A 23,914-nucleotide genomic window follows, 5' to 3' on the forward strand; every position below is an offset into this window, starting at 1 on the left:
GTGAGTGCATGTGTGTGTGAGTGAGGCATGTGTGTGTGAGTGAGTGCATGTGAGTGTCTTTGGTGAGGGGAACAGGGTAAGCCTAAGCGCTCCTCTACTGAATTATTCACTGGTGGCTCCTCTAGGTTTGCTCAAAGATTCCCTCCCTAGGTTACCTCCCTCACAATACAGGACGGTGGCTAAGGGATGTGGGTAGAATTACCATCCACTTACTCTGTGCCTCGCTCATTGGGCTGGGTCAAAGTTTAAGCAGCCTACAAACAATCAAGTAGGGCGTAATCACATCCAGAGCACTTCAGGCCTGTCCAGTATTAACATATGAAAATGTGAACAGGCCTCTCAGTGGGTGTGGCTAAGCTAAGGCTGCTGTGGTTTGAAGAAGAGGCCAGTGAATATTGTTCTACGTCTCTTGTCTCCTTCAGGCTGTTTGATTGACCTCTCTGCTTTACTGTTGCATTTTACATTGTTTATGTTGCAGGATGTTCACAAGGAAGGCTAGGCCATCAATCTCCCTGACCACCACTAAAATGTCCTCCGACTGGCATTTGAAGACCTGCAAATTGAGTAAACAGAATATATACGTGTGTGGATTGCCGTTCAGATTTATAGGCAACAACCCTGTGAACTGTCCAAAGTGTTGTATTATTCTCAAATGCCTATTTTGGTCCGTTCAGACGCTGAGCTTCTCTAAGCCTTTCTGAGCTGTCAGACACTGACTTTGCAGAGAACGCCACACAAATAGATGAAACTGAAAAAGAGAAGTTTCTGACCAATCAGTGACCCTGACCCTCCCTGTGCTGACTGAGTGTGACTCTGTCGCTGTCCCTCTGTCTGCATGCTACTTCCTGTTTGCTATGTTACTCCCTACAGCTGAGTGGGCAGCTGTAGCCAGACCTGAGACAGCTCTATTCTGAAGCGTCTGTGGCGACTGTGCGTCTGTGTCACATAGATGATCCCCCTGTGAGCTTTGAGGTTTGTGTCTCTCCGTGGCCAGCGGATGGTCTGGTCTGGCAGCGACTATGCTCACTCTCACTCTTCAGCCTCTAATGGAGAGATAGATTCTACTGCCTCTCTCCTGCTCGCAAAATCCAGATGGCAAAATCCTCTTACGGTTTACCATAATTGTAACCAATTAATCATGTATTGGCCATGTTCCTTGGTAGCCTCTCTCCTTTTGGGATAAGCACTGCTCAATTGGTTTATTTCTGTGGATTAGTCCAGTGGATCTGGAGCTGTGTGACAGGTCCAGGGAGTCCACACATCTACTTATAGAGAGGAGAGCACTGGAGCGTGAGCTAATACAGTAGAGAGAGAGAGAGAGCAAGAGAGAGCTGAGGAGGAGGCTTGAAGTGCTGGGCACCTTGTTATGACATGCATTATCTGAATTAGGCCCACAGAATTATACCTGAGGAGGGGCTTCTATGGCGGGAACTTTGAATGTCTTTGAACTTCAGAGTTTGCTTAAGGTTGGACCTCAAGCTTGTGTGTGAAGAGCGGCACCAGAATTAAAAACATATCTTACCATTTTGTAGTTAATAAATCCAATGTCAAATGTGATAACTATAGTATCTATCCCTCACTAGCATTGACGGACCATAGGCGCTTTGTTGCCTGCAACGTAAAATAACGTTATTAACCGGTTCCCATGCATTTAAAACAATGGAACTGTTCCGGAACAGTATAGATCACTTTCGTTCCCGTTTCTAATTCTGTTCCTTGATAAAAAAATAAAAAATCTGGTTTTCAGTTCTGTTCCCTGGACAGGTTCCAACGCCCGGCGAATAGGTGTGTGTACTTTCTCTCGCTCCGCCAGGCTCAGGGTCTAATAGAGGGCCAGTTCGGGGGCTACAGTGTTGCTCATAAGTTCAGAATCCGGTCCCCTCCTATATGATAAGGCTTTCAGGACAGTTGGGCCAATTATTCTCTCCCCCACTCTCCCTCCGTCTCTCTCTCCATCTCTGGCCAGCCAATAGACGGGAGAGGACAGAGTGACAGAAGCTCCCCAACAGGTGCTTGGGGCTTAGGGCAGGGCTTTAATCGTTGCAGTATGAACACCTAAGCTAATGGTGACAGGATTTGGGCTCACTGGAGCCTCTTATCAGGCCAGCCACTCTGCTGCAGCTTTCAGGCAATCAGCCCGGCCTCCCCACAGGTACTCAGGCACCTTTGCACTTTTAAGTCTATCTGCTTGGCTTTTCGCAGCCCGACTCAACATTTATACACACAGACACACGCACGCTCTGCCTCCCACTAACTCTGGTTATTGAATTTCACTACCATCCGGTCCACTGAGACAGGCATTAGTTGACCTTTTCTATCATGTAACAGCAGTACTAAAACATGAGTCTCCTGGTTGTGGTTATATTTTATCACTAACCTGCAGTGAGACAGGCTGCGGTGACTACAGGCCTCCTGTCTTCAGCCTCTAGGTTTTATTATAAGGCTGTGTAGCCAGAGCGGCTGGAGCCAAATGCTGCAGGATTTGACATAATTATTTATTATTAGGCCTTTGGATTTGAGGTTAGAGAAAGGCCAAAGGCCACGGACCGAGTCATTTCCTGACACAGTATGGGGCTCCTTATTGGGAATGTCTATGGCATAGCTACCTAGTCTGCTGTAACCACCACCATATGTCTGCCCTACACAGACATTGGAGTCTTTTTAATAAGTTCCCAGTAATATTAAGCTTGTCTGTGACATCATCAGTCATATTTTAGAGCATTAGAAGAAGATTGATTTGTGTTTTCTATTTCTGGTTGGAAAGGGCAGACAAGACAACAGATGTAATTGAACAAACTTCCACACCTGTGTGACCTCTGGTCCAACACCACCCATCAACAGACTAGTCTAACCAGAATCAGCACATTCGGTCTCCTGGCTGGCTCAGCCCAGCCTGGCCTGACCGACACTCTGCGGGTGGGAGTCAAGCACTCACTTCCTTTTTTGTTGTTGTTACTATTCTTTTTTTTTTTACCCTTTTTTCTCCCCAATTTCATGGTATCCAATTAGCAGTTACAGTCTTGTCTAATTGCTGCAACACCCATACGGACTCGGGAGAGGCGAAGGTCAAGAGCCGTGCGTCCTCCGAAACACAACACAACACAACCCAGCTTCTTGACACAATGCCCGCTTAACCCGGAAGCCAGCCACACCAATGTGTCAACACCGTACACTTGGCAACCATGTCAGCGTGCACTGCGCCCGGCCCACCACAGGAGTCGCTAGAGGAGTCGCTAGAGCACAATGAGACAAGGACTTCCCTGCCGGCCAAACCCTCCCCTAACCCGGACGACGATGGGCCAATTGTGCGCCACCCCATGGGTCTCCCGGTCACGGCCGGCTGCGACAGAGCCTGGACTCGAACCAGGATCTCTAGTGGCACAGCTAGTACTGCGACCAGTGCACCACTCGGGAGGCCCCAAGCACTCACTTCTATAGCCGCGGCCACCACTAGCTCAGATAATGTCCTTTGCGAGCTTTGAGATTGATTTGATACAAATGTATTCAGATTCAATGGCATTTACTTTCATATGTGATTGATGATACACAGACAATGTATGCAGGATTATTAAAGATGGCTGAATAAATACATTAATGCTCGTGGCTAAAATCTGATGAAAACATTTATATTTGTGGCTAGAAATATACCTGGCTCCAATGTAGAGGGTCCGGTTCACCTTGAGAACTCTCTGAATATGCAGTGGCTCCTGTCTCAGGGATGAACGATGTGGCCGACCCAGAAACACTGGGTACCGCCGTACCACTGTTTAGAGAGAGAGAGAGAGAGTCAGAGGATGAGAGAGAAGGATGAGAGAGAGAAGGAGGAGGGAGCAGTGAGGGAGAGAGAAAAAGAGTCAGAAGATGAGAGAGAAAGATGAGAGAGAGAAGGAGAAGAGAAAGGGATGAGAGAGAGAAGGAGTAGAGAGAGAAAATTGTGTTATCATGCAGTAGTTATCTTGGGGGTGAACAGAGAGGGGAGAGAGCAGAGGAAGGATACAGGGGAGAGGGAACCATACATCTGCTGAGTTACCATGGGAAACCGTCTAACGCTGCCATCTCTTATTGGCCTTGACTGGAGTAAGTGATAGAGTGCCCTCTTCTTTCTTCTTTTGTGTCCTCCCACTATTCTGTCCATCTCTGTTCCCTATCCACCCATCTCAGATAAGCCTATGTTGTTGCTTCCCTCTATGGGACTAAGTAAAGGACAATTTCTCCTCCCTCTGTGTCCTGTCCTCCTACTGTTCTGTCCATCTCTGTTCCACATCCACCCATCACAGACATGCTGAGACTGTTGCCTTCCTGTCTAGGCCCATTATCTGTCCTAATCCAAAACCCTACAGAACTTCAGAGAGCCTTCTGGTCCTACATCTTAGCATTGATAGCCTGAGAAGGGTCTGAATTCAGCTGGGAGGTCTTGGTCGATACTATTGAGTTGTGGTCAATCATGGCCAACTCTATTCTGGTCTGGAGACTGCCCTTCTATAATGGAGGCTCAGAGTCTGGCCCTCTGTGGGAGCAGCCTGACCTCAACCCTGACTCTGACCTCGCACCCACACAACTCACTGACGCCTTACTCCTCACACTATGCATGTCAGCCCTGACCCCACTCCCACAACATAGATCCTGCATATGACCCCTTCAGTCACACCTCACACTACTCCACCCCTTCCATGTTAGACCCTGACAGTGACCCCATACTCTACACGCTGTGTGTGAGAGAGGTGTTACCTTCAGTGGGTATAAAGTTCAGAGGCCCCGGTTCCTCCGGAAATGCAGCGCTGGCCAATCGGAAGAGCCAAAACAGCAGGAAGAAGGGTGGGGCCAGGGTCGCCATGGCAGCAGTAGAACACAGACTCTGTGAAGATAAAGAGAGACAGAGAAAGCGTGGTCAGTCAGATTAAGCCGTAACAGTGACATAGCAGTACACAAACCTAGTGTGACCAGCTCACACTACAATGCACTACACACACTGACTGACTGTCCAGACAAAGCAGGCATCCTGTCTGCATTCCCACAACATCTCTCTCCCTCCAGCTGGACAGAAAAACGTAGAGCGAGACAGAGATGATGGAGAAGAGAAGTGCACAGTCAGCCTGAACAGCCTGAACACGAGAAGAGATCAGACAACAGGAGCCCAATGACACATGAGACACAGTGGAGGGAGGGTGGTTTACAACAAGAGGGCAGTAGATGCAGAGAGACAGAGGGAGTGAAAAAGAAAGAGGGAGAGAGAGAAAGAGAGATAAGGAGGCAGGAATGGGGAGAGACAGGAAGAAAGAAAGAGAGACACGGCAGAAGGGAGTGAGAGAGAAAAAAAGAGACACGGCGAGGGGAGAGAACGGGGGGGGGGGGGGGGGGGGGGGGAGGAGAGAGAGAGAGAGGAGTGAGGTGTGTCAGGTGACTGTTTACTCAAATTAAATCTTTGCCGTCAACGCAAATCACATCTCTGGCAGGTGACTAAACGGCAGGTATTTTTTATGAAGCCGTTCTACAGCAGCCTGAGCCACAACGAGAGGATGGGAGAGGATGTAATGCACATGGAAATACAAATGATAGCCAAATTAAGTTAGCACACCCAATCCATCGAGAAAATCACTCCTGCACTTTGGAGGAGGAAAGCCTTGGGTATTGCTATTGACTGTTGTCATAAACCTCAAACCGCCTCCCAGAACAGAAGAGATTAGAGCAGAGCAGCTCTTAGTGCTGAAGGTATATTACGCTCTGTAGTGGCTCTTTATTGTGGCTGAAGGAAAGAGCACTCTCCATACTTATCATTGCGTCCCTCTCTGCCTCTCTTCCTGGAGGATTATGCTTCTGTTCTTTTCACATAAAATCTCAGCGTGAGGATGTCCACAAATATACACTACCGTTCAAAAGTTTGGGGTCACTTAGAAAAGCAATTTTTTTGTCCATTAAAATAACATCAAATTGATCAGAAATACAGTGTAGACATTGTTAATGTTGTAAAAGACTATTGTAGCTGGAAATTGTAGATTTTTTATGGAATATCTACATAGGCGTACAGAGGCCCATTATCAGCAACCATCACTCCTGTGTTCCAATAGCACGTTGTGTTAGCTAATCCAAGTTTATCATTTTAAAAGGCTAATTGATCATTAGAAAACCCTTTTGCAATTATGTTAGCACAGCTGAAAACTGTTGTCCTGATTAACGAAGCAATAAAACTGTCCTTCTTTAGACTAGTTGATTATCTGGAGCATCAGCAGGTATGGGTTTGATTACAGGCTCAAAATGGCCAGAAACAAAGAACTTTCTTCTGAAACTCGTCAGTCTATTCTTGTTCTGAGAAATGAAGGCTATTCCATGCGAGAAATTGCCAAGAAACTGAAGATCTCGTACAATTGGAACGTGCCATTGGAGCACAGGTTGCTGATGGTTGCTGACACTGGGTCTCTGTACGCCTATGTAGATATTCCATAAAAAATCTGCCGTTTCCAGCTACAATAGTCATTTACAACATTAACAATATCTACACTGAATTTCTGATCAATTTGATGTTATTTTAATGGGGGGAAAAATTTGCTTTTCTTTCATAACAAGGACATTTCTAAGTGACCCCAAACTTTTGAACTGTAGTGTATGTCCTGGGTTGGTCCTGGTCAGTCCCTGGATGGGAGACCAGGTGCTGCTGGAAGTGGTGTTGGAGGGCCAGTAGGAGGCACTCTTTCCTCTGGTCTAAACAAAGATCCCAATGCCCCAGGGCAGTGATTGGGGACACTGCTCTGTGTAGGGTGCCGTCTTTCGGATGGGACGTTAAACGGGTGTCCTGACTCTCTGAGGTCATTAAAGATCCCATGGCACTTATCGTAAGAGTAGGGGTGTTAACCCCGGTGTCCTGGCTAAATTCCCAATCTGGCCCTCAACCATCACGGTCACCTAATAATCCCCAGTTTACTATTGGCTCATTCATCCCCCTCCTCTCCCCTGTAACTATTCCCCAGGTCGTTGCTGCAAATGAGAACGTGTTCTCAGTCAACTTACCTGGTAAAATAACGGTAAAATAAAATAAAAATAAAAATGTCACCGATGAACAAAACATGAACTATTTAAAAATATTTGTAAAGATTACACTTTTTTAACTTTGACATTATTACAGTTTACACGGTCAATCATTTGTTTTGAAAATCAATAAAGGGAAAAGCTGTCAGTCACAGTGGCTGACAGCACAAACACAAATGACTCAATGAGTGGGTATTATTCAGTGGTGTAGTGGTGTAGGTATTATCATATTTGAATCTTCAAGGTTTGGATTTCTTTATTCAAAACCCTTTCCATATTTTACTGTGGTTACAAAGGCATTGCATGACACAAATGCAAATAAAGGCACTTTCACACACTCCCCACACTCTGCCTTTCTCTCCTCAGCATTGCCACACAAGCAGCCATTGTAGAACCATCTAGACATCATTATAATGAACTTTATCAGAATAGGTCATCTTAACGGAGCATTGCTCAAATTCCTCTCATTGATGTCAGAACAAGAGAAGTCCCATAACACTAATCGCTCAACACCCAAACCCCAAAATTAGAGGAGGATGAGAGAGGAGAGAGTCACAGGCAGAAGAAAAGGAGGTCAGAGGAGAGAAGAGAAGGAAAGAGAGAAGAGGAGAGAGAAATACATGTGGAGGAAAATAAAGAGTAGAAGTGGGTGAGTCGGTATTACCAGAGATTCCATTGTGTCTATTTATTAATAATGTATGACTAAATGCCAGGCTTCACACATTCAATTAGCATAATTAGAAACGGAGGGCTCTAGGATTTCATGGGACAACAAGCTAAGCAGATACAGTAGACGATCAGGGGCAGACACAGCATACAGATCCAGAGAAGTGTTTTCCTAATTATGACAAATGACTGTGGTGGAGTCAATTCAGTGAACAGAGCTAGCCTTTATATTCTAGCCTGTGGCCTTTAGTTTAACTGTAGCCCCAGCCTACTGTATAGCATTCCTTAGCATTACAGTGTAATAGGCTATACTGTATTTACTACAATACCCATCCACTCCAGCAGGCTTGACACACAGCCATTCATTTGTCCATTCCCACAGACCTAGATCAATGTAATTACAGACATTTAGCCAGGACATTTCCTAAATAAAGCCGTTAAGAAATCATTTAGGGTCTGAGATGGAGGGGAGGCTGTGGGCGCTGTATTCACAATGGACAGCGAGGGGTCGCCACTGATGGCTTCAATAACACATCACTGGGAGAGCCAATGATGCCTCAAGTCTTTAGAAATTCTGTGATATTGTGCTGATAGAGTGGAGAACAGGGGCCAGACGGACAGAGGAGAAGAGGCAGGAACCAGGGACCAGGCAGGGAGGCAGGCGGGAGACAGGCGGGAGGCAGGCAGGTGGAATGAGTGCGATGCAGCATCAGGCTCTGGGTAAACAAAAAGATTGACGCTATACTCCGGGCTGAGATGCTTAGCACATCAATGACACGGCTCATACTTGTCATTGCTTAGATTTTCTGGAAATTCGAATGCTTTTGTTCGTTATTAAGGATGCCATGGACCCCAATCTCTTCTATCTCAAATCAAATCAAATCCAACGCTATTAGTCACATGCTCATTAGACCTTACAGTGAACTGCTTACTTACGAGCCCCTAACCAACATTGAAGGTAAAAAAAATACGGATCAGAAGAAGAAATAAAAGTAACAAGTAATTAAAGAGCAGCAGTAAAATAACAATAGCGAGACTATATACAGGGGGGTACCGGTACAGAATCAATGTGCGGGGGCACCGGTTTGTTGAGGCAATATGTACATGTAGGTAGAGTTATTAAAGTGACTATGCATAGATGATAACAACAGAGAGTAGCAGCAGTGTAAAAGAGGGGGGGGGGGGAAATGCAAATAGTCTGGGTAGCCATTTGATTAGATGTTCAGGAGTTTTTTGAGGCTGAGCAGTTGCCATACCAGGCGGTTAGGCAACCATACAGGATGCTCTCGATGGTGCAGCTGTAGAATCTTTTGAGGATCTGAGGACCCATGCCAAACCTTTTCAGTCTCCTGAGGGGGAGTAGGTTTTGTCGTGCCCTCTTCACGACTGTATTGGTGTGCTTGGACCATGTTAGTTTGTTGGTGATGTGGACACCAAGGGACTATGGTGTTGAACGCTGAGCTGTAGTCAATGAACAGCATTCTCACATAGGTGTTCCTTTTATCCAGGTGTGAAAGGGCAGTGTGGAGTGCAATAAAGATTGCATAATCTGTGGATCTGTTGGGGCAGTATGCAAATTGGAGTGGGTCTATGGTTTCTGGGATAATGGTGTTGATGTGAGCCATGACCTATAGACGTGAGTGCTATGGGTCGGTAGTCGTTTAGGCATGTTATCTCAGTGTTCTTGGGCACAGGCACTATGATGGTCTGCTTAAAACATGTTGGTATTACAGACTCGGACAGGGAGAGGTTGAAAATGTCAGTGAAGACACTTGCCAGTTGGTCAGCGCATGCTCGCAGTACACGTCCTGGTAATCCATCTGTTCCTGCGGCCTTGTGAATGTTGACCTACTCACATCGGCTGTGGAGAGCGTGACCACACAGTCTTCCGGAACAGCTGGTGCTCTCATGCATGTTTCAGTGTTATTTGCCTCGAAGCGAGCATAGAAGCAGTTTAGCTCGTCTGGTAGGCTCGTGTCTCTGGGCAGCTCTCGGCTGTGCTTAGCGGGATTAGCGGGATAGCGGGATTTCTTATAAGCTTCCGGGTTAGAGTCCCGCTCCTTGAAAGCAGCAGCTCTAGCCTTTAGCTCAGTGCGGATGTTGCCTGTAATCCATAGCTTCTGGTTGAGGTATGTACGTACGGTCACTGTGGGGACGACGTCATCGATGCACTTATTGATGAAGCCAATGACTGATATGGTGTACTCCTCAATGCCATCGGAGGAATCTCGAAACATATTCCTGTCTGTGCTAGCAAAACAGTCCTGTAGCTTAGCATCTGCTTCATCTGACCACCTTTTTATTGATCTAGTCACTGGTGCTTCCTGCTTTAATTTCTGCTTGTAAGCAGGAATCAAGAGGATAGAATTATGGTAAGATTTGCCAAATGGAGGGCGAGGGAGAGCTTTGTATGCGTCTGCTTTACAGCCTTGGTGTTAGTGTGTGTACTCTGAGAAAGTGCTTCCATTACGTAGCCCTGAGACTCTTGTACTATGAATCACACCTTGGATTGGAGCGCAAACCCAGATTATGCATGTCCTAAATAGAGAGATTGGTAGGTATATTGTGGTGTGTTACAGTATTCAGTTGCATGAGGCATGTCTTATTAACCAGTGGTAACACACGACTCCGCTGTAAATCAATAGCTGAGCTCTGGTACAAGTAGACAAGTACTAATGACCAGAGTGGGTTCATCAGTGAACTTTACAACCCAGCGATCTAAACTTAATGGCATTGGTCAATATTTTAAATATGTCTCCGTAGTATATAGCAGGCCTACATGGGAAAAGGGAACTGAAAAGCCTGAACCAGTGAAGTACTGTACTCTTCTTTTTCCCACAATGAATGAATCCCTTAATTTGCGTGCTGCAAGCCCCACTTCATAGATCTTATAGCGGCTAATTGTCATATCAGGGAGGGGAGGGTGTGCTTTATGGAGTGTGTAGAATCAATGACAGGCTAGCCTCATCCAGTTTGGAGCGTTTCCAAGTAGCAATAACAGGAGACACTACCTACACTCACAGTAGGGATGCCTTTACTGGAAAAACGCAGAACGTTATCATATTAACTTCACATAAGATCACATGGACACACGAAAACACATGTTTTTGGAACACCTGATCACGTGAAATGTATGCAGTTTTTCCGTGAGGGTGGACAGAAAGTGAGAGGAGTCGGATACTCATAAAGGAGAGACGAAATGAGGAAGAAAGTTAGAAAAAAAAGTAAGCGAGTGAGAAAGAGAGAGAATGAGGGAAGGTAAGAGCACAGAGTGAGGCAGAAAGCACTGAAGGAATCACGTTGGATATGTGGAAAGTGAAGCTGAAGTATGCGAGGAATGCTTTAATAGGTTGGAGGCTGGGAAAGGCGCTGAGAGCGGAAGAGCATCGAGCCAAGAGTAGACTGATTCTTTCCTGAGCACACCCTAAATCTGCTCCAGTGACCCGGGATGCTTAACCTCCCCTCATCCCCTCCCTCCCTCCTTCTCCTCCCCAGGGACAAGCCAGTCAGCTCAACTTTAAACTCTAAACACTCAACCACCAGTGCAGGCTCCGCTCCACAAATTACCCCTCTCACTCACGCCTGGATTCCAGTCACTCACGCCTCATGTAAAAACACTGCCGGATTCCAGTCACTCACGCCTCATGTAAAAACACTGCAGGATTCTAGTCACTCACGCCTCATGTAAAAACACTGCAGGATTCCAGTCCAATCAACCAAAACATGGCTGTTTGCATGAAGACTGATGTGACTGCAGGGCTGTGCTCTAGACTTTCTGTCTCTGGTTTGGAACCGTAGAGAAGACACACGTACCGTAACACCACCAGACATACTGTCACTTTGAACACATTCTTAGAGTGTGTCGTCTTTGGACGCAGCCATTTCCCTTGCACGGGTGATGGTAACATAGCTATGTTTATTTATGGAGTGGGATCTATATTCCCTCTTATAGCATGGCTACATCACTCTTTATATTAGCAGCATTGCCTGGGAACATATCTTTAGTTTCTACTCATTGCAGTTAGAAGGCATTACCCTTCAGCATTTATCTTATTATCTTAGAACAATATATCTCACTGTTGAGGGTGTGAGTTGAGCACTGAGCAGACAGAACTGCAGAGCCGGGCTTGGCGGAGTACAAAAGTCCTATATATGTGCTTACTGTTGATGAAGGAGTTATATCTGCAGGTATGACTGGAGCTGCACCTCCAGGCCCTGTGTCACTCCCACGAACCTCCTCACTCATCATCATTACACCGACTGAGAGGCTGAGCCTGAGAAGTGTGTGGGGCAGCAGCACTAGCCAGGAAGAATACGCCATTGTCTGAGAATGTCTGGAATAGGGATTGGTAACGGCCGTCTGTAAAAGCTGATCAGATAAAAAGAGTGTTATGACAACGTTTCAACCTTTAGGTGGTCATCCATCCATCCATTATGACCACATGTTCTGTCACAGAGACATAAACACATCACAACTATAGATAAATGTGACCTGACCTTTAACCCCGGCCCAGATTATAGCTATCATTAGCAGGTCAGGGATCAGAGAGTGGGGTCGTAAATTACACATAAATCAGGAAATACAAAGTACTTCACGCAGTAAAAGTAAAAGAACAACCCGTTGGAGTGACAGAGAGTACAACCATAGCATCCATCACCGTGAGCGTCTATAAACCCAGACGACAAACTGAAAGATCTCCAGCCTGTTAGAAATACTAGAGAAACCTGCCTAATGGTTGAGCATCACACACAACCAACCTTGATGGGATTATTCTCCTAAAATTCCCCTGAGGCCATGTATTATCTTACAGAAATAGACTGGGAAATGTAATACCCCAACTTGTTCTCATCCAGCCACCATTTGCCCTTTCCCTCAGTGAATCACGAGGGAAGATTAATTTATTGTAATGGAAACAATGGTCTGGGTCTCGGCCTGTCAGAGGGAGGGAGGAGGGAGGGAGGGAGGGAGGAGGGAGGGAGGGAGGGAGGGAGGGAGGGAGGGGAAGGGAGGGAGGGAGGGAGGGAGGGAGGGAGGAGGGAAGGGGGAGGGAGCATGTCAAGGGAAGCAATTCTCTGTTTATTGTTGGAGGGGGAGGAGATGTCAGAAGGGGGAGATAGAGGGGAAAGCGAGAGAGAGTGAGGGAGAAGAAGGGAATGAGAGAGGGAGAAAGAGAGGCAGGGCTGTATACATTATGAGATTCAGAATGACACCTCAGTATACTAATGGTATTTTTTTAGTTCTACCAAACCTCCTCATCTTCCCTTTTTTCCTTCCTCTCTTTTCCTGACTGTAGACCTGGGTGAATCTGATGACTGCAGTACTGTTAGGCCTTCAGCACCAAATGAACATGATAAGAAGAAACCTGCCTAATGGTCGGGAAAGAAGAACACAACAGCAAGGCTAGCAGAACACGCAAATGTAAGTTGAATGTGGTCAGTATCTCAACTGAGTTGATGGGGAACAACAGCAATCCTCTCTTTCTCTGTCTTCCACATCTCAGTTCAGACTGTAACAGCATATTCCAGGAGGAAATCAGCTCAGGAGAAATGTCACTCTCACGCCTCATCAAAAACAATATCTAAAAGCAATTCCAATTTCTGACTGTCTGGTTGGAGACATAAACGAAATAGAAATGCAGGATATCCTCCTCCCCCACCGGTTGAGACAGTCACAGCACCATGTTAAAGCAGAGCGATAGAGCGATAGAGCGATAGAGCGATAGAGCGATAGAGCGATAGAGAGATAGAGCGATAGAGCGATAGAGCGATAGAGAGATAGAGCGATAGAGCGATAGAGAGATAGAGAGATAGAGCGATAGAGCGATAGAGAGATAGAGCGATAGAGAGATAGAGCGATATAGAGATAGAGCGATAGAGAGATAGAGCGATAGAGCGATAGAGAGATAGAGCGATAGAGAGATAGAGCGATAGAGAGATAGAGCGATAGAGAGATAGAGCGATAGAGCGATAGAGCGATAGAGATAGAGCGATAGAGAGATAGAGAGATAGAGATAGAGCGATAGAGAGATAGAGAGATAGATAGATACATCCCTTCACATCAAACACAGCATAGCCCCTTGCTGCAGGCAGTCTGACGACCCTGCACATGCAATCAGACACCATCCTGGACACATATTTATTCAGCAGATTATTTGTCCATCTGCTCCCCCCATTCCTTCCTCCCCCACTCTCTTTCTGAATCTCTCTATCACTTCCCCTGTATCTATCACTTCCCCTGTATCTGTCCCTGTTTCTCTCCCCTCCCTGTTTCTGAATCTCTCTATCACTTCCCCTGTATCTGTCCCTGTTTCTCTCCCCTCCCTGTTTCTGAATCTCTCTATCACTTTCCCTGTATCTGTCCCTGTCTCTCTCCCCTCTCTCTTTCTGAATCTCTCTATCACTTCCCCTGTATCTGTCCCTGTCTCTCTCCCCTCTCTCTTTCTGAATCTCTCTATCACTTCCCCTGTATCTATCACTTCCCCTGTATCTGTCCCTGTCTCTCTCCCCTCTCTCTTTCTGTCTCTCTCCCTACTCTCTCTATTTCTCTTTCTCCAGAAATCAGCCACCTGCTCATCCAATTTAGTGAGATCAATTCCCCAGTATCTACTTCAATAGAAGAGTGTGCAGTCCTGTCTGCCTCTGCCTTCCTGTCTGTATCCCTGTCGTTCAGGTGGAATGAATGTCAAGATTCAAACGATTCACAAGTATAGTACATACAGTACACAAGTACACTGGGAACACCCATGCATTGTGTCAATCAAGTAACATTATAATTGTCTATTATGTACACAAAGACAACAGCAGGAATGCAAACACTCAGACACAGAAGCACAATTACTGACAATTACACACACATGAACGCACAACTACCAACACATACGCAGGCGCACACACATATCTATCTGTGAGTAGCAGGCATAACTCCCAGCGCTGAATGTGGCTGGCTTGATTCTTCCACACCAGGACTGACAGGCATGTTAATCAGGGCGGAGGGCTGACAGCGCCACCATACACATCTCTCTCTCTCTCTCTCTCTCTCTCTCTCTCTCTCTCTCTCTCTCTCTCTCTCTCTCTCTCTCTCTCTCTCTCTCTCTCTCGGTCTCTCTCTGTCTCTCTACTCTTCCTCTCTCTCTCGTCTCTCTCTCTCTCTCTCTGTCTCTCTCTCTCTCTCTCTCTCGGTCTTTCTTCTCCCTCTGTCTCTCTCTTCTCTGTCTCGTTCTCTCTCGCTCTCTCTGTCTGTCTCTCTCTCTGTCTGTCCTGTTCTCTGTCTCCCTCTGTCTCTCTCTCTGTCCTCTCTCTCTCTCCTCTCTCTCTGATCTCTCTCGCTCTGTCTCTCCCTCTATCTCTCTCTCCCATCTCCCTCTCGTCTCCTCTCTTAATCCCTTTATCTCTATTATTCATTTTATTATCTGACCAAGATTCGTCCATCTTCCACTATCTTCTCTCTCCTCTGCTCTCTCTTCTCTCTTTCTCTCTCTCTCTCTCTCTCGTCGTTCTCGCTCTCTCTTCTCTCATCTCTCTCTCCGTTCTTTTCTCCTCGTCTCTATTTCTCTCTGTTTTGTGCGTCCTCTTTTGGTCTCTCTCCCTCGCTCTCTGTCTCTCGCTCCATCTCTCTCTGTCTCGCTCTCTCTCTCTCTCGGTCTCTCTCTCCATCTCCCTCTGTCTCTCTCTCTCACTCTCTGTCTCTCTTTCTCCATCTCTCTCTCTCTTACAATGGTGTTTCTTCTTCACTGGTTGACCTTTTCTTGTGGCAACAGGTCACACATTTTGCTGCTGTGATGGCACACTGTGGTATTTCACCCCGTAGATATGGGAGTTTATCAAAATCATGATTTAGTTGGCTGTAATTGTGTTGCTGTCCTGGGGCTCTGTGGGGTGCGTTTGTGTTTGTGAACAGAGCCCCAGGACCCGCTTGCTTAGGGGACTCTTCTCCAGGTTCATCTCTCTGTAGGTGATGGCTTTGTTATGGAAGGTTTGGGAATCGCTTCCTTTTAGGTGGTTGTAGAATTTAATGGCTCTTTTCTGGATTTTGATAATTAGCAGGTATCGGCCTAATTCTGCTCTGCATGCATTATTTGGTGTTCTACGTTGTACACGGATGATATTTTCGCAGAATTCTGCATGCAGTCTCAATTTGGTGTTTGTCCCATTTTGTAAATTCTTGGTTGGGGAGCGGACCCCAGACCTCACAACAATAAAGGGCAATGGGTTCTATAACTGACTCAAGTATTTTTAGCCAGATCCTAATTGGTATGTCAAATTTTATGTTCCTTTTGATGGCATAGAATGCCCTTCTTGCCTTGTCTCTCAGATCGTTCACAGCTTTGTGGAAGTTACCTGTGGCGCTGATGTTGAGGCCAAGATATGTATAGTTTTTTGTGTGCTCTAGGTCAACGGTGTCTACATGGAATTTGTATTTGTGGTCCTGTCAACTGGACCTTTTTTGGAACACCATTATTTTGGTCTTACTGAGATTTACTGTCAGGGCCCAGGTCTGGCAGAATCTGTGCAGAAGATCTAGGTGCTGCTGTAGGTCCTCCTTGTTTGGTGACAGAAGCACCAGATCATCAGCAAACAGTAGACATTTTACTTCAGATTCTAGTAGGGTGAGGCCGGGGGCTGCAGACTGTTCTAGTGCCCTCGCCAATTTGTTGATATATATGTTGAAGCGGGTGGGGCTTAAGCTGCATCCCTGTCTCACTCCATGGCCCAGTGGGAAGAAATGTGTGTTTTTTGCCTATTTTAACCGCACACTTGTTGTTTGTGTACATGGATTTTATAATGTCATTTGTTTTTCCCCCAACACCACTTTCCATCAATTTGTATAGCAGACCCTCATGCCAAACTGAGTTGAAGGCTTTTCTGAAATCAACAAAGCATGAGAAGACTTTGCCTTTGTTTTGGTTTGTCTGTTTGTCAATTAGATTGTGCAGGGTGAATACGTGGTCTGTTGTACAATGATTTGGTAAAAAGCAAATTTGACATTTGCTCAGTACATTGTTTTTCAGCTGAGAAGAATTATGAGTCTGCTGCTAATGATACTTGCAGAGGATTTTCCCAAGGTTGCTCTCTCTCTCTCTGCTGCTCTCTCTCTCTCTCTCTTCTCTCTCTCTTCTCTCTCTCTCTCGTTCTCTCTCTCTGTCTCTTTCTCTGTCTCTCCATCTCTCTCTCCATCTCCCTCTCTGTCTCTCTCTCTCCCTCTGTCTTCTTTATCTCTCTCTCTCTCTCTCTCTCTCTCTCTCTCTCTCTCTCTCTCTCTCTCTCTTTCTCTGTCTCTCCATCTCTCTCTCCCATCTCCCTCTCTGTCTCTCTCTCTCCCTCTGTCTCTCTTACCCCATTTATCTCTCTCTCTGTCTACCATCCCGTTCCATCTATTTTTCTTCAACTCTCCTGGTCTTCCAATTTCCATCTGTCTAATAATGCATTATTTCTGTGTTGGTGTGATAAGATTTGTGCAGGGAGGTTTGGCGCGGTGGTGAATAGTTTATTTAGCAGGACTTTGTGTAAGAATTCCTCATTCCTCTTTCTCTCTCTCTAGCTGACAGTTTTAATTGCCCGCTTTATCTCTCCCTCTTCTGCTCACAGTTCCTTACCAGCCCCTCTGTGCTGTTACTACAGAGAGATTGGGTTACGCTGGGCAATCTGGGTGGGTGGGTGGGGAGTGGACTGCTCTAGTGTGTGTTGTGTGTGTGTGTGTGTGTGTGTGTGTGTGTGTTGGTGTGTGGTGTGTGTGGTGTGTGTGTGTGGTTGGTGTGTGTGTGTGTTGGGGGTGATTGCTGTGTGTGTGTGTGTGTGTGTTGTGGTGTTGTGTGTGTAGGGGGGTTATAGATGTCCAGTCAGGCCAGTTAGTCTTGACAGGAATGGTTGAATGTAAGGGGGGTGGACGGGGGCTGGATATATGAAAAACTGAAAAATAGTGAATCCGGGGTTTAGTGTTACCTGAGGCCCGTTGCTAAGGGAGATGAGACCTCAGGGACATATTAAGTCATAACTGAAGAATGACTGATAAAGCTGGTAGCAGAGCCATTCACAGAGAGCAATAGTCATACACATGTTCAGACAGACAGAAGAGAGAGAGCGAGGAGAGAGAGTGGGGGGAATGAAAGAGAGGAGGGGAGAGAGGAAAGAGAGAGGGAGGGAGAGCGAGAGGCGAGCGAGGCGAGAGGAGAGCGAGAGAGAGGAGAGAGAGAAGAGGAGAGAGAGAGAGGAGAGCATGAGAGAAGAGAGAGGGAGAGAGAGAGAAGAAAGGAAGGAAGGGAGGGAGGGAGGGAGGGAGGGAAAAGAGGAAAGAAGTAGGGGGTGGGAATCCAGGAAAAATTAAGAAAATGGTTGAAAATGGGTGAGACAAAGAGATGGGGGAGGAGAGTGTGAAAGAGTGGTGCCGAGACAGAGAAAGAAGCGTGGCCAGTCAATAGCTCAGTGCGAACACGTATGTGTGGAGGGGAGAGTACATAAGAGCCACTCACACACTAATAAACATTGGGCTGAGCTCAGTGAAGGATTAAAGGAGATGCTTCTATGACCTGAATGACCCTGTCAGACCTTCCAGAATATGTTATTATGGTTGACGGCTCCTTTTATTTATTTAGTTCACTGGCTTTTCTGCTCTGTCTGCACAATAAATAGGTTTCACATGACATCCTCAGACCCTTCAAAATAATACCACCAGGAGTTCCTGAGTTCCTTTATCGAATCAGCCAATAATATCCCCCGCTGCACTCACGCTCCTCACCAGTTGGATGGTTATTCGACAATGTCATTTACTACCTGGCATCTCAAGGAATGGATCAAATCAATAGAGTCATTTATTTCCCTCCAAACGCCATGGCATCCGCGCCGTTTGGTAATTCAATTCAATAAAGAAGAAAAAGTGCAGTAGAAAAGTCTCAGTGGGATCCAGTGAGGCTACGTGAGGCTGAAACTATTGAAGAACAATTTAAAACAACAGCGTTTTAACACGTACAGCTACATGCTTTAGTCAGACAGAGAAGAGACAAACAGGTTGGTCCTTTCACAACTCAGAGGCATGTATTTAAGCCTATGCTGGCTCAGGCACAAGACTCAAGGCTGGGTGGGTGGCCTTACGTCTACACAGTGAACAGGAATGCAGACTCATTTAGGCCTTAATGACAACAACAATCCCTCACAGTCTCATTGATCACCTGTCATCAAGCCTTGAAAGACCTTCGCTTCCCACATCCATTGTGATCCTGCGGAGTTGATTCTATTAATACAAAGTGATGTCCAAATCACAGTGTAAGTTGTGTACCGTTGACTGGTGTTTTTCCAACACAGAGCCAGCCAAACACACTGGAGGTTTCCTGCTGCTTCTGTTGACAGATGCACCAACTGAAGTAGACCGAAAGGAGTGGGACAAACAGCCAAGACAACGTTTCCTACACAGCTCTCTCAAGACACCCACATTCCATAACGCTTCTTCCAACAAGTCACTCAACAAAGAAGAGATTTACATTCATCCTGTGTTACTCATTGTAGTAGCTAAATACTTATTAATTCTGAAGAAAAACAATAGTGAGTGAGCTGCACCATCCACAGTGTGGTACTGGTCCCCATCCAAGCTGGTGGAAGCATGTACGGTGCATAAGGTCTAGAACACTCCGTTGATTAAACGTCGGTAGGCTGTTTATTGACGGATCTCCAGGGTTCAACTTGAGCAGAGAACCCAGGGCCATACAGCCTATGACGCTACAGCCTGGGTTTCTGTCTCTCTCTGTCCGTGTGAAACAGGCCCCTACTATTCAATATCCCCCAGTAATGACCTCCTTAGTTCCTTCGTTTTCTATCAGTCCACTGGTTCAGTTTCTCTCCCATCGGGTATTTCCAGGATTATTGTCATACCAGCACAGATAAAGGAGACGGAATGAAGTACTGTGGAACGAAGACAGTGCTCTGAATAGGTCTGACTAAAATACAACTTAGCCTAACATTCGCCATTCTGCACCTTGCCTCACTTGGAGATCTGGTGCAACTGAAGGACGGACGGACGACTGTCAAGCCAGGAAAGTCTTATTTGAATCGGATAGAGAGATCTATATTCATCTAGAGGTGAGGATAGGAGAGATGGAGAGAGCCAGAGAGAGGGAGAGAGAAAGAGGGAGAGAGAGCAGATAGGGAAGCGGGAGAGAGAGAGGGTGCAGAAATTAAATTTTGATTCTGAGAGAGATGACAGAGGGAGATGAAAACCCAACTAGAGAGCTGAATGGAAAGTGGTGGAGACAAATGGAACAGACAGGGGAAGGCAGCCTCCCCAGTGCTGTGGTAATATCGCTCTCTCTCACTGAAACAATTCTGCTCATGACAAGATAAGGACAGCCGTCACAACCTGAGTCTCCATTTGTTTTACTCATTCTGAGTGGCGGCTAAATAACACTGCCAAATGTCTGTCTCATCTCCTCTGCTAGCTATCACATTCTGCTGTTGTTGCATCAAGAGTAAGAAGGGGGCAACTTAGTAGAAGCAACACTGGCATTAATTAAATGTAATGGCCTTCGCTGTAGAACAGACACAGAACATCAGTTTACACTGTGCTGTATGAAAGACAGGGTTTATGAGAGCTTTAAGTCCTTAATGATACGGCCCAGGTCCATTTCTCTCAGTGCGAATGACCAGAGCTGTAGACCAGTGATCAGGCCTGTGAAATGTATTGGCTATGAGCTTTGAAATGGGTGCACACCCTGGCCAAAGAGACATGATCAGAATCATTTCTGATCCAGGAGATGTGTTAGAGCGAGAGAGGAGTGAAGGATAAAGGGATGGAGGGAGGCAATGGAAGGGGGGACATTTCCTCCTCGCTCTGATGTATAATGGCTGCAGTTTACAAATGAAACATTGCGCCATGGTGCCTGATTCCCAGAGTCAATCAGAGTAAGATCCTCCCTCGCTCTCTCTGTCTCGTTCCCTGTACCCTCTCTTTCTCTCAACTTCCCCCCTCTATTTCTCTGGTGTTCAGTCAGGCTTGCTGCGTCCACACTGCCAATGGGCGCTATGGCAACAAGACATTCCCTCTGTAAGTGTCTCGACATACATGAGTATCAGTGGGAGACTGTGTGTGTGCCTGCATGCTTGTCTAATCCTATGCCTATGATTTTGCTGGTGTGATATGATAGGGAATAAATGTCAAATGTGTTAGGGTTGAGTACAGGCTTAACATGCTTACATAGCCTCTATAAAACATCAAGCGAAGTAAACATCTCCCATATCCTATGGGATAAGCCATTTCAGTACATCTGTTGAAAAAAATAAATAGAAATGACATTTGAGAATATACATCAAGTCGGTTTTTATATTCATAATCAGTCAACAGTTCCTCTGACAGCTTTTGAATCATTATTATGCCCTTCAACCCGGGTTGATATCTGCTTTGGGCCTAAATGAAATGACAATACGTTGTCCTCCGGTCATGGTAGTGTACAAGTTGCCTCTAATGATTCTCATCCATTAAACCACTTACAGAGGATATGTATATAACCACTGTCTTTTCTTCAAGATTTTGGTAATGAGGCCCTTTATCTACTTCCCCAAAGTCAGATGAACTCGTGGACAACATCTTTATGTCTCTGTGTCCAGTATGAAGGAAGTTAGAGGTAGTTTCGTGAGCCAATGCTAACTAGAGTTAGCGCAATGACTGGAAGTCTATGGGTATCTGATTGCATGAATATCAAAACACCAAACACAACAAAGTGACTGATGAGTGTCAGGTGGAACTATATAAAAATATATATCGTTTACTTATTAGACAATTCACAAATACTACTGAAATATTGTTGTTTAGAATGCAACCTGCAGAGTTAAAGTCCCTCTCTCCTATCTGTCTGTCTGTCTCTCTCTCCTCTGATCCCCAATTTTGTGATATCCAATTGCAATCCAGTTTCGATCTTGTCTCATCGCTGCAACTCCCCAAAGGGCTCGGGAGAGGCGAAGGTGGAGTCATGCGTCCTCCGAAACATGACCCGCCTAACCACGCTCTTTAACACCCGCCAGCTTAACCCGGAAGCCAGCCGCACCAATGTGTCAGAGGAAACGCCGTTTAACTGACGACCGAAGTCAGCCTGCAGGCACTCGGCCCACCATAAGGAATCACTAGAGCACAATGAGCCAAGTAAAGCCCCCCCGGCCAAACCGTCACCTAACCCGGACAGCGCTGGGCAAATTGTGTGCCGCCCTATGGGACTCCCGTTCACCCTGGGGTCGAACCGGTGTCTGTAATGATGCCTCAAGCACTTAGACCACTGCGTCACTCGGGAGACCCCAAACACTCGTATTGGGAGGCAGCCTTCGCAATCCTCCAGAGCATCATTTACAATTACTATCAGACCATCATACCATTAATGAAGATCTGAGTCAGTCAGAAGATGATTCAGTGTCTCTTTGTTCTCATTCTCCTCCTACTCAGAGAGAGTGAGGCCATCTGTTGTGTCATGATGTTCTGGGATGAAACTCCTATTTCCTATAGTCGGTCAGTTGGTATGTTGGTCAGAGGATGAGTGGCTGCTGGGGGCAGGGGTGTGACCTCTCTGTGTGTATATGTGTGTCTGGGTGTTATTGGTACAGTGTTGAGAGCCACTCTGTCACTCAGACACCAGCCCCTGCTGCAGTCTGCCGGTGCTGCGGGGGAGAGAGAGGGAGAGATAGAGACAGAGAAGAGAAGAGAGAGAGATAGAGAGAGAGAGAGAGAGAGAGAGAGAGAGAGAGAGAGAGAGAGAGAGAGAGAGGAGAGAGAGAGAGAGAAGAGAGAGAGAGAGAGGAGAGAGAGAGAGAGAGAGAGAGAGAGAGAGAGAGAGAGAAGAGAGAGAGAGAGAAGAGAAGAGAGAGAATTGATGGCTAGAGCCCGTAGGCCTAGGAGAGGTGGAGGGGTTGGTACTTTGGCACTCTGGCAGCCTGGCATCGGCCCAACCCTGGGCCTGTGTGGGGCGTACTGACTCAACATCTGATCCAACCAATTACAATGTACCGCCCGGCCTCCTACCGAGTTGTCGATGTCACGTGAGGAGCGAACATGCAAAACCTGCTGCCCTCCTAAAAAGCCAGACCGGCATGGTGAGTGTCATACAGCTAGCTCCGGTGCAGTAGGCTGAGATGTCTGCTCAGGATCTAAAGGATGTCTATTGATCATCCCACTTCCTCTTACTCTTTAATCTATCAAAGCCTGAGAAACTCTGATGTTTAATTAATGAGGCAGTGCGAGAAGCCCACTGACAGGCTCCGAGAGCCTGCTTAATTCATTATTAATGAACGCACACTAATTATCAAGTGCCCGCGCCGTGCGCCATGGTACGGAGAGAGCGCCAGAAAAAGAGACAGAGAGAGAGGAAGAGGCTCGTCACCTATCTCTCTTCATCCACATCCAATCCATCTCCATTGCATCACAAACTTCGTTTCTCTCCTTTTTATCCACATATTAAGCACTCCAACTTTATATGCTTGGAGAAGAGAGAGTAAAGGGAATATAGAGAGAGGGAAGAAAAAGTGTGTGAAAATGAAGAAGAATAATGCATCAGAGCGCATGCTCCATCTGTAAATATATATATATAAATCTGGAATATATATATATATATCTGTGAATATAATATAATACACTGCTCAAAAAAATAAAGGGAACACTTAAACAACACAATGTAACTCCAAGTCAATCACACTTCTGTGAAATCAAACTGTCCACTTAGGAAGCAACACTGATTGACAATAAATTTCATATGCTGTTGTGCAAATGGAATAGACAACAGGTGGAAATTATAGGCAATTAGCAAGACACCCCCAATAAGGAGTGGTTCTGCAGGTGGTGACCACAGACCACTTCTCAGTTCCTATGCTTCCTGGCTGATGTTTTGGTCACTTTTGAATGCTGGCGGTGCTTTCACTCTAGTGGTAGCATGAGACGGAGTCTACAACCACACAAGTGGCTCAGGTAGTGCAGCTCATCCAGGATGGCACATCAATGCGAGCTGTGGCAAGAAGGTTTGCTGTGTCTGTCAGCGTAGTGTCCAGAGCATAGAGGTGCTACCAGGAGACAGGCCAGTACATCAGGAGATGTGGAGGAGGCCGTAGGGAGGGCAACAACCCAGCAGCAGGACCGCTACCTCCGCCTTTGTGCAAGGAGGAGCAGGTGGAGCACTGCCAGAGCCCTGCAAAATGACCTCCAGCAGGCCACAAATGTGCATGTGTCTGCTCAAACGGTCAGAAAGACTCTCATGAGGGGTGGTATGAGGGC

The 23,914-nt window shown here is 46.2% G+C and overlaps 1 protein-coding gene across 1 annotated transcript in view; it reads right to left on the reverse strand.

Annotated features, from left to right (window-relative positions):
• Nucleotides 1-23,914, reverse strand: part of LOC111971836 (semaphorin-6B) — a 129,148-nt gene that overhangs the window by 59,731 nt on the left and 45,503 nt on the right. Inside the window, exons 2-3 of the mRNA XM_070446357.1 lie at nucleotides 4,729-4,855; nucleotides 3,649-3,763 (exon numbers count right to left, since the gene is read on the reverse strand). Of these exons, the coding sequence (XP_070302458.1) occupies nucleotides 3,649-3,763; nucleotides 4,729-4,855 (242 nt within the window). The remainder of the gene's footprint in view (nucleotides 1-3,648; nucleotides 3,764-4,728; nucleotides 4,856-23,914) is intronic.

This window comes from Salvelinus sp. IW2-2015, linkage group LG13 (assembly GCF_002910315.2).
Source record: "Salvelinus sp. IW2-2015 linkage group LG13, ASM291031v2, whole genome shotgun sequence".
Taxonomy (NCBI): domain Eukaryota; kingdom Metazoa; phylum Chordata; class Actinopteri; order Salmoniformes; family Salmonidae; genus Salvelinus; species Salvelinus sp. IW2-2015.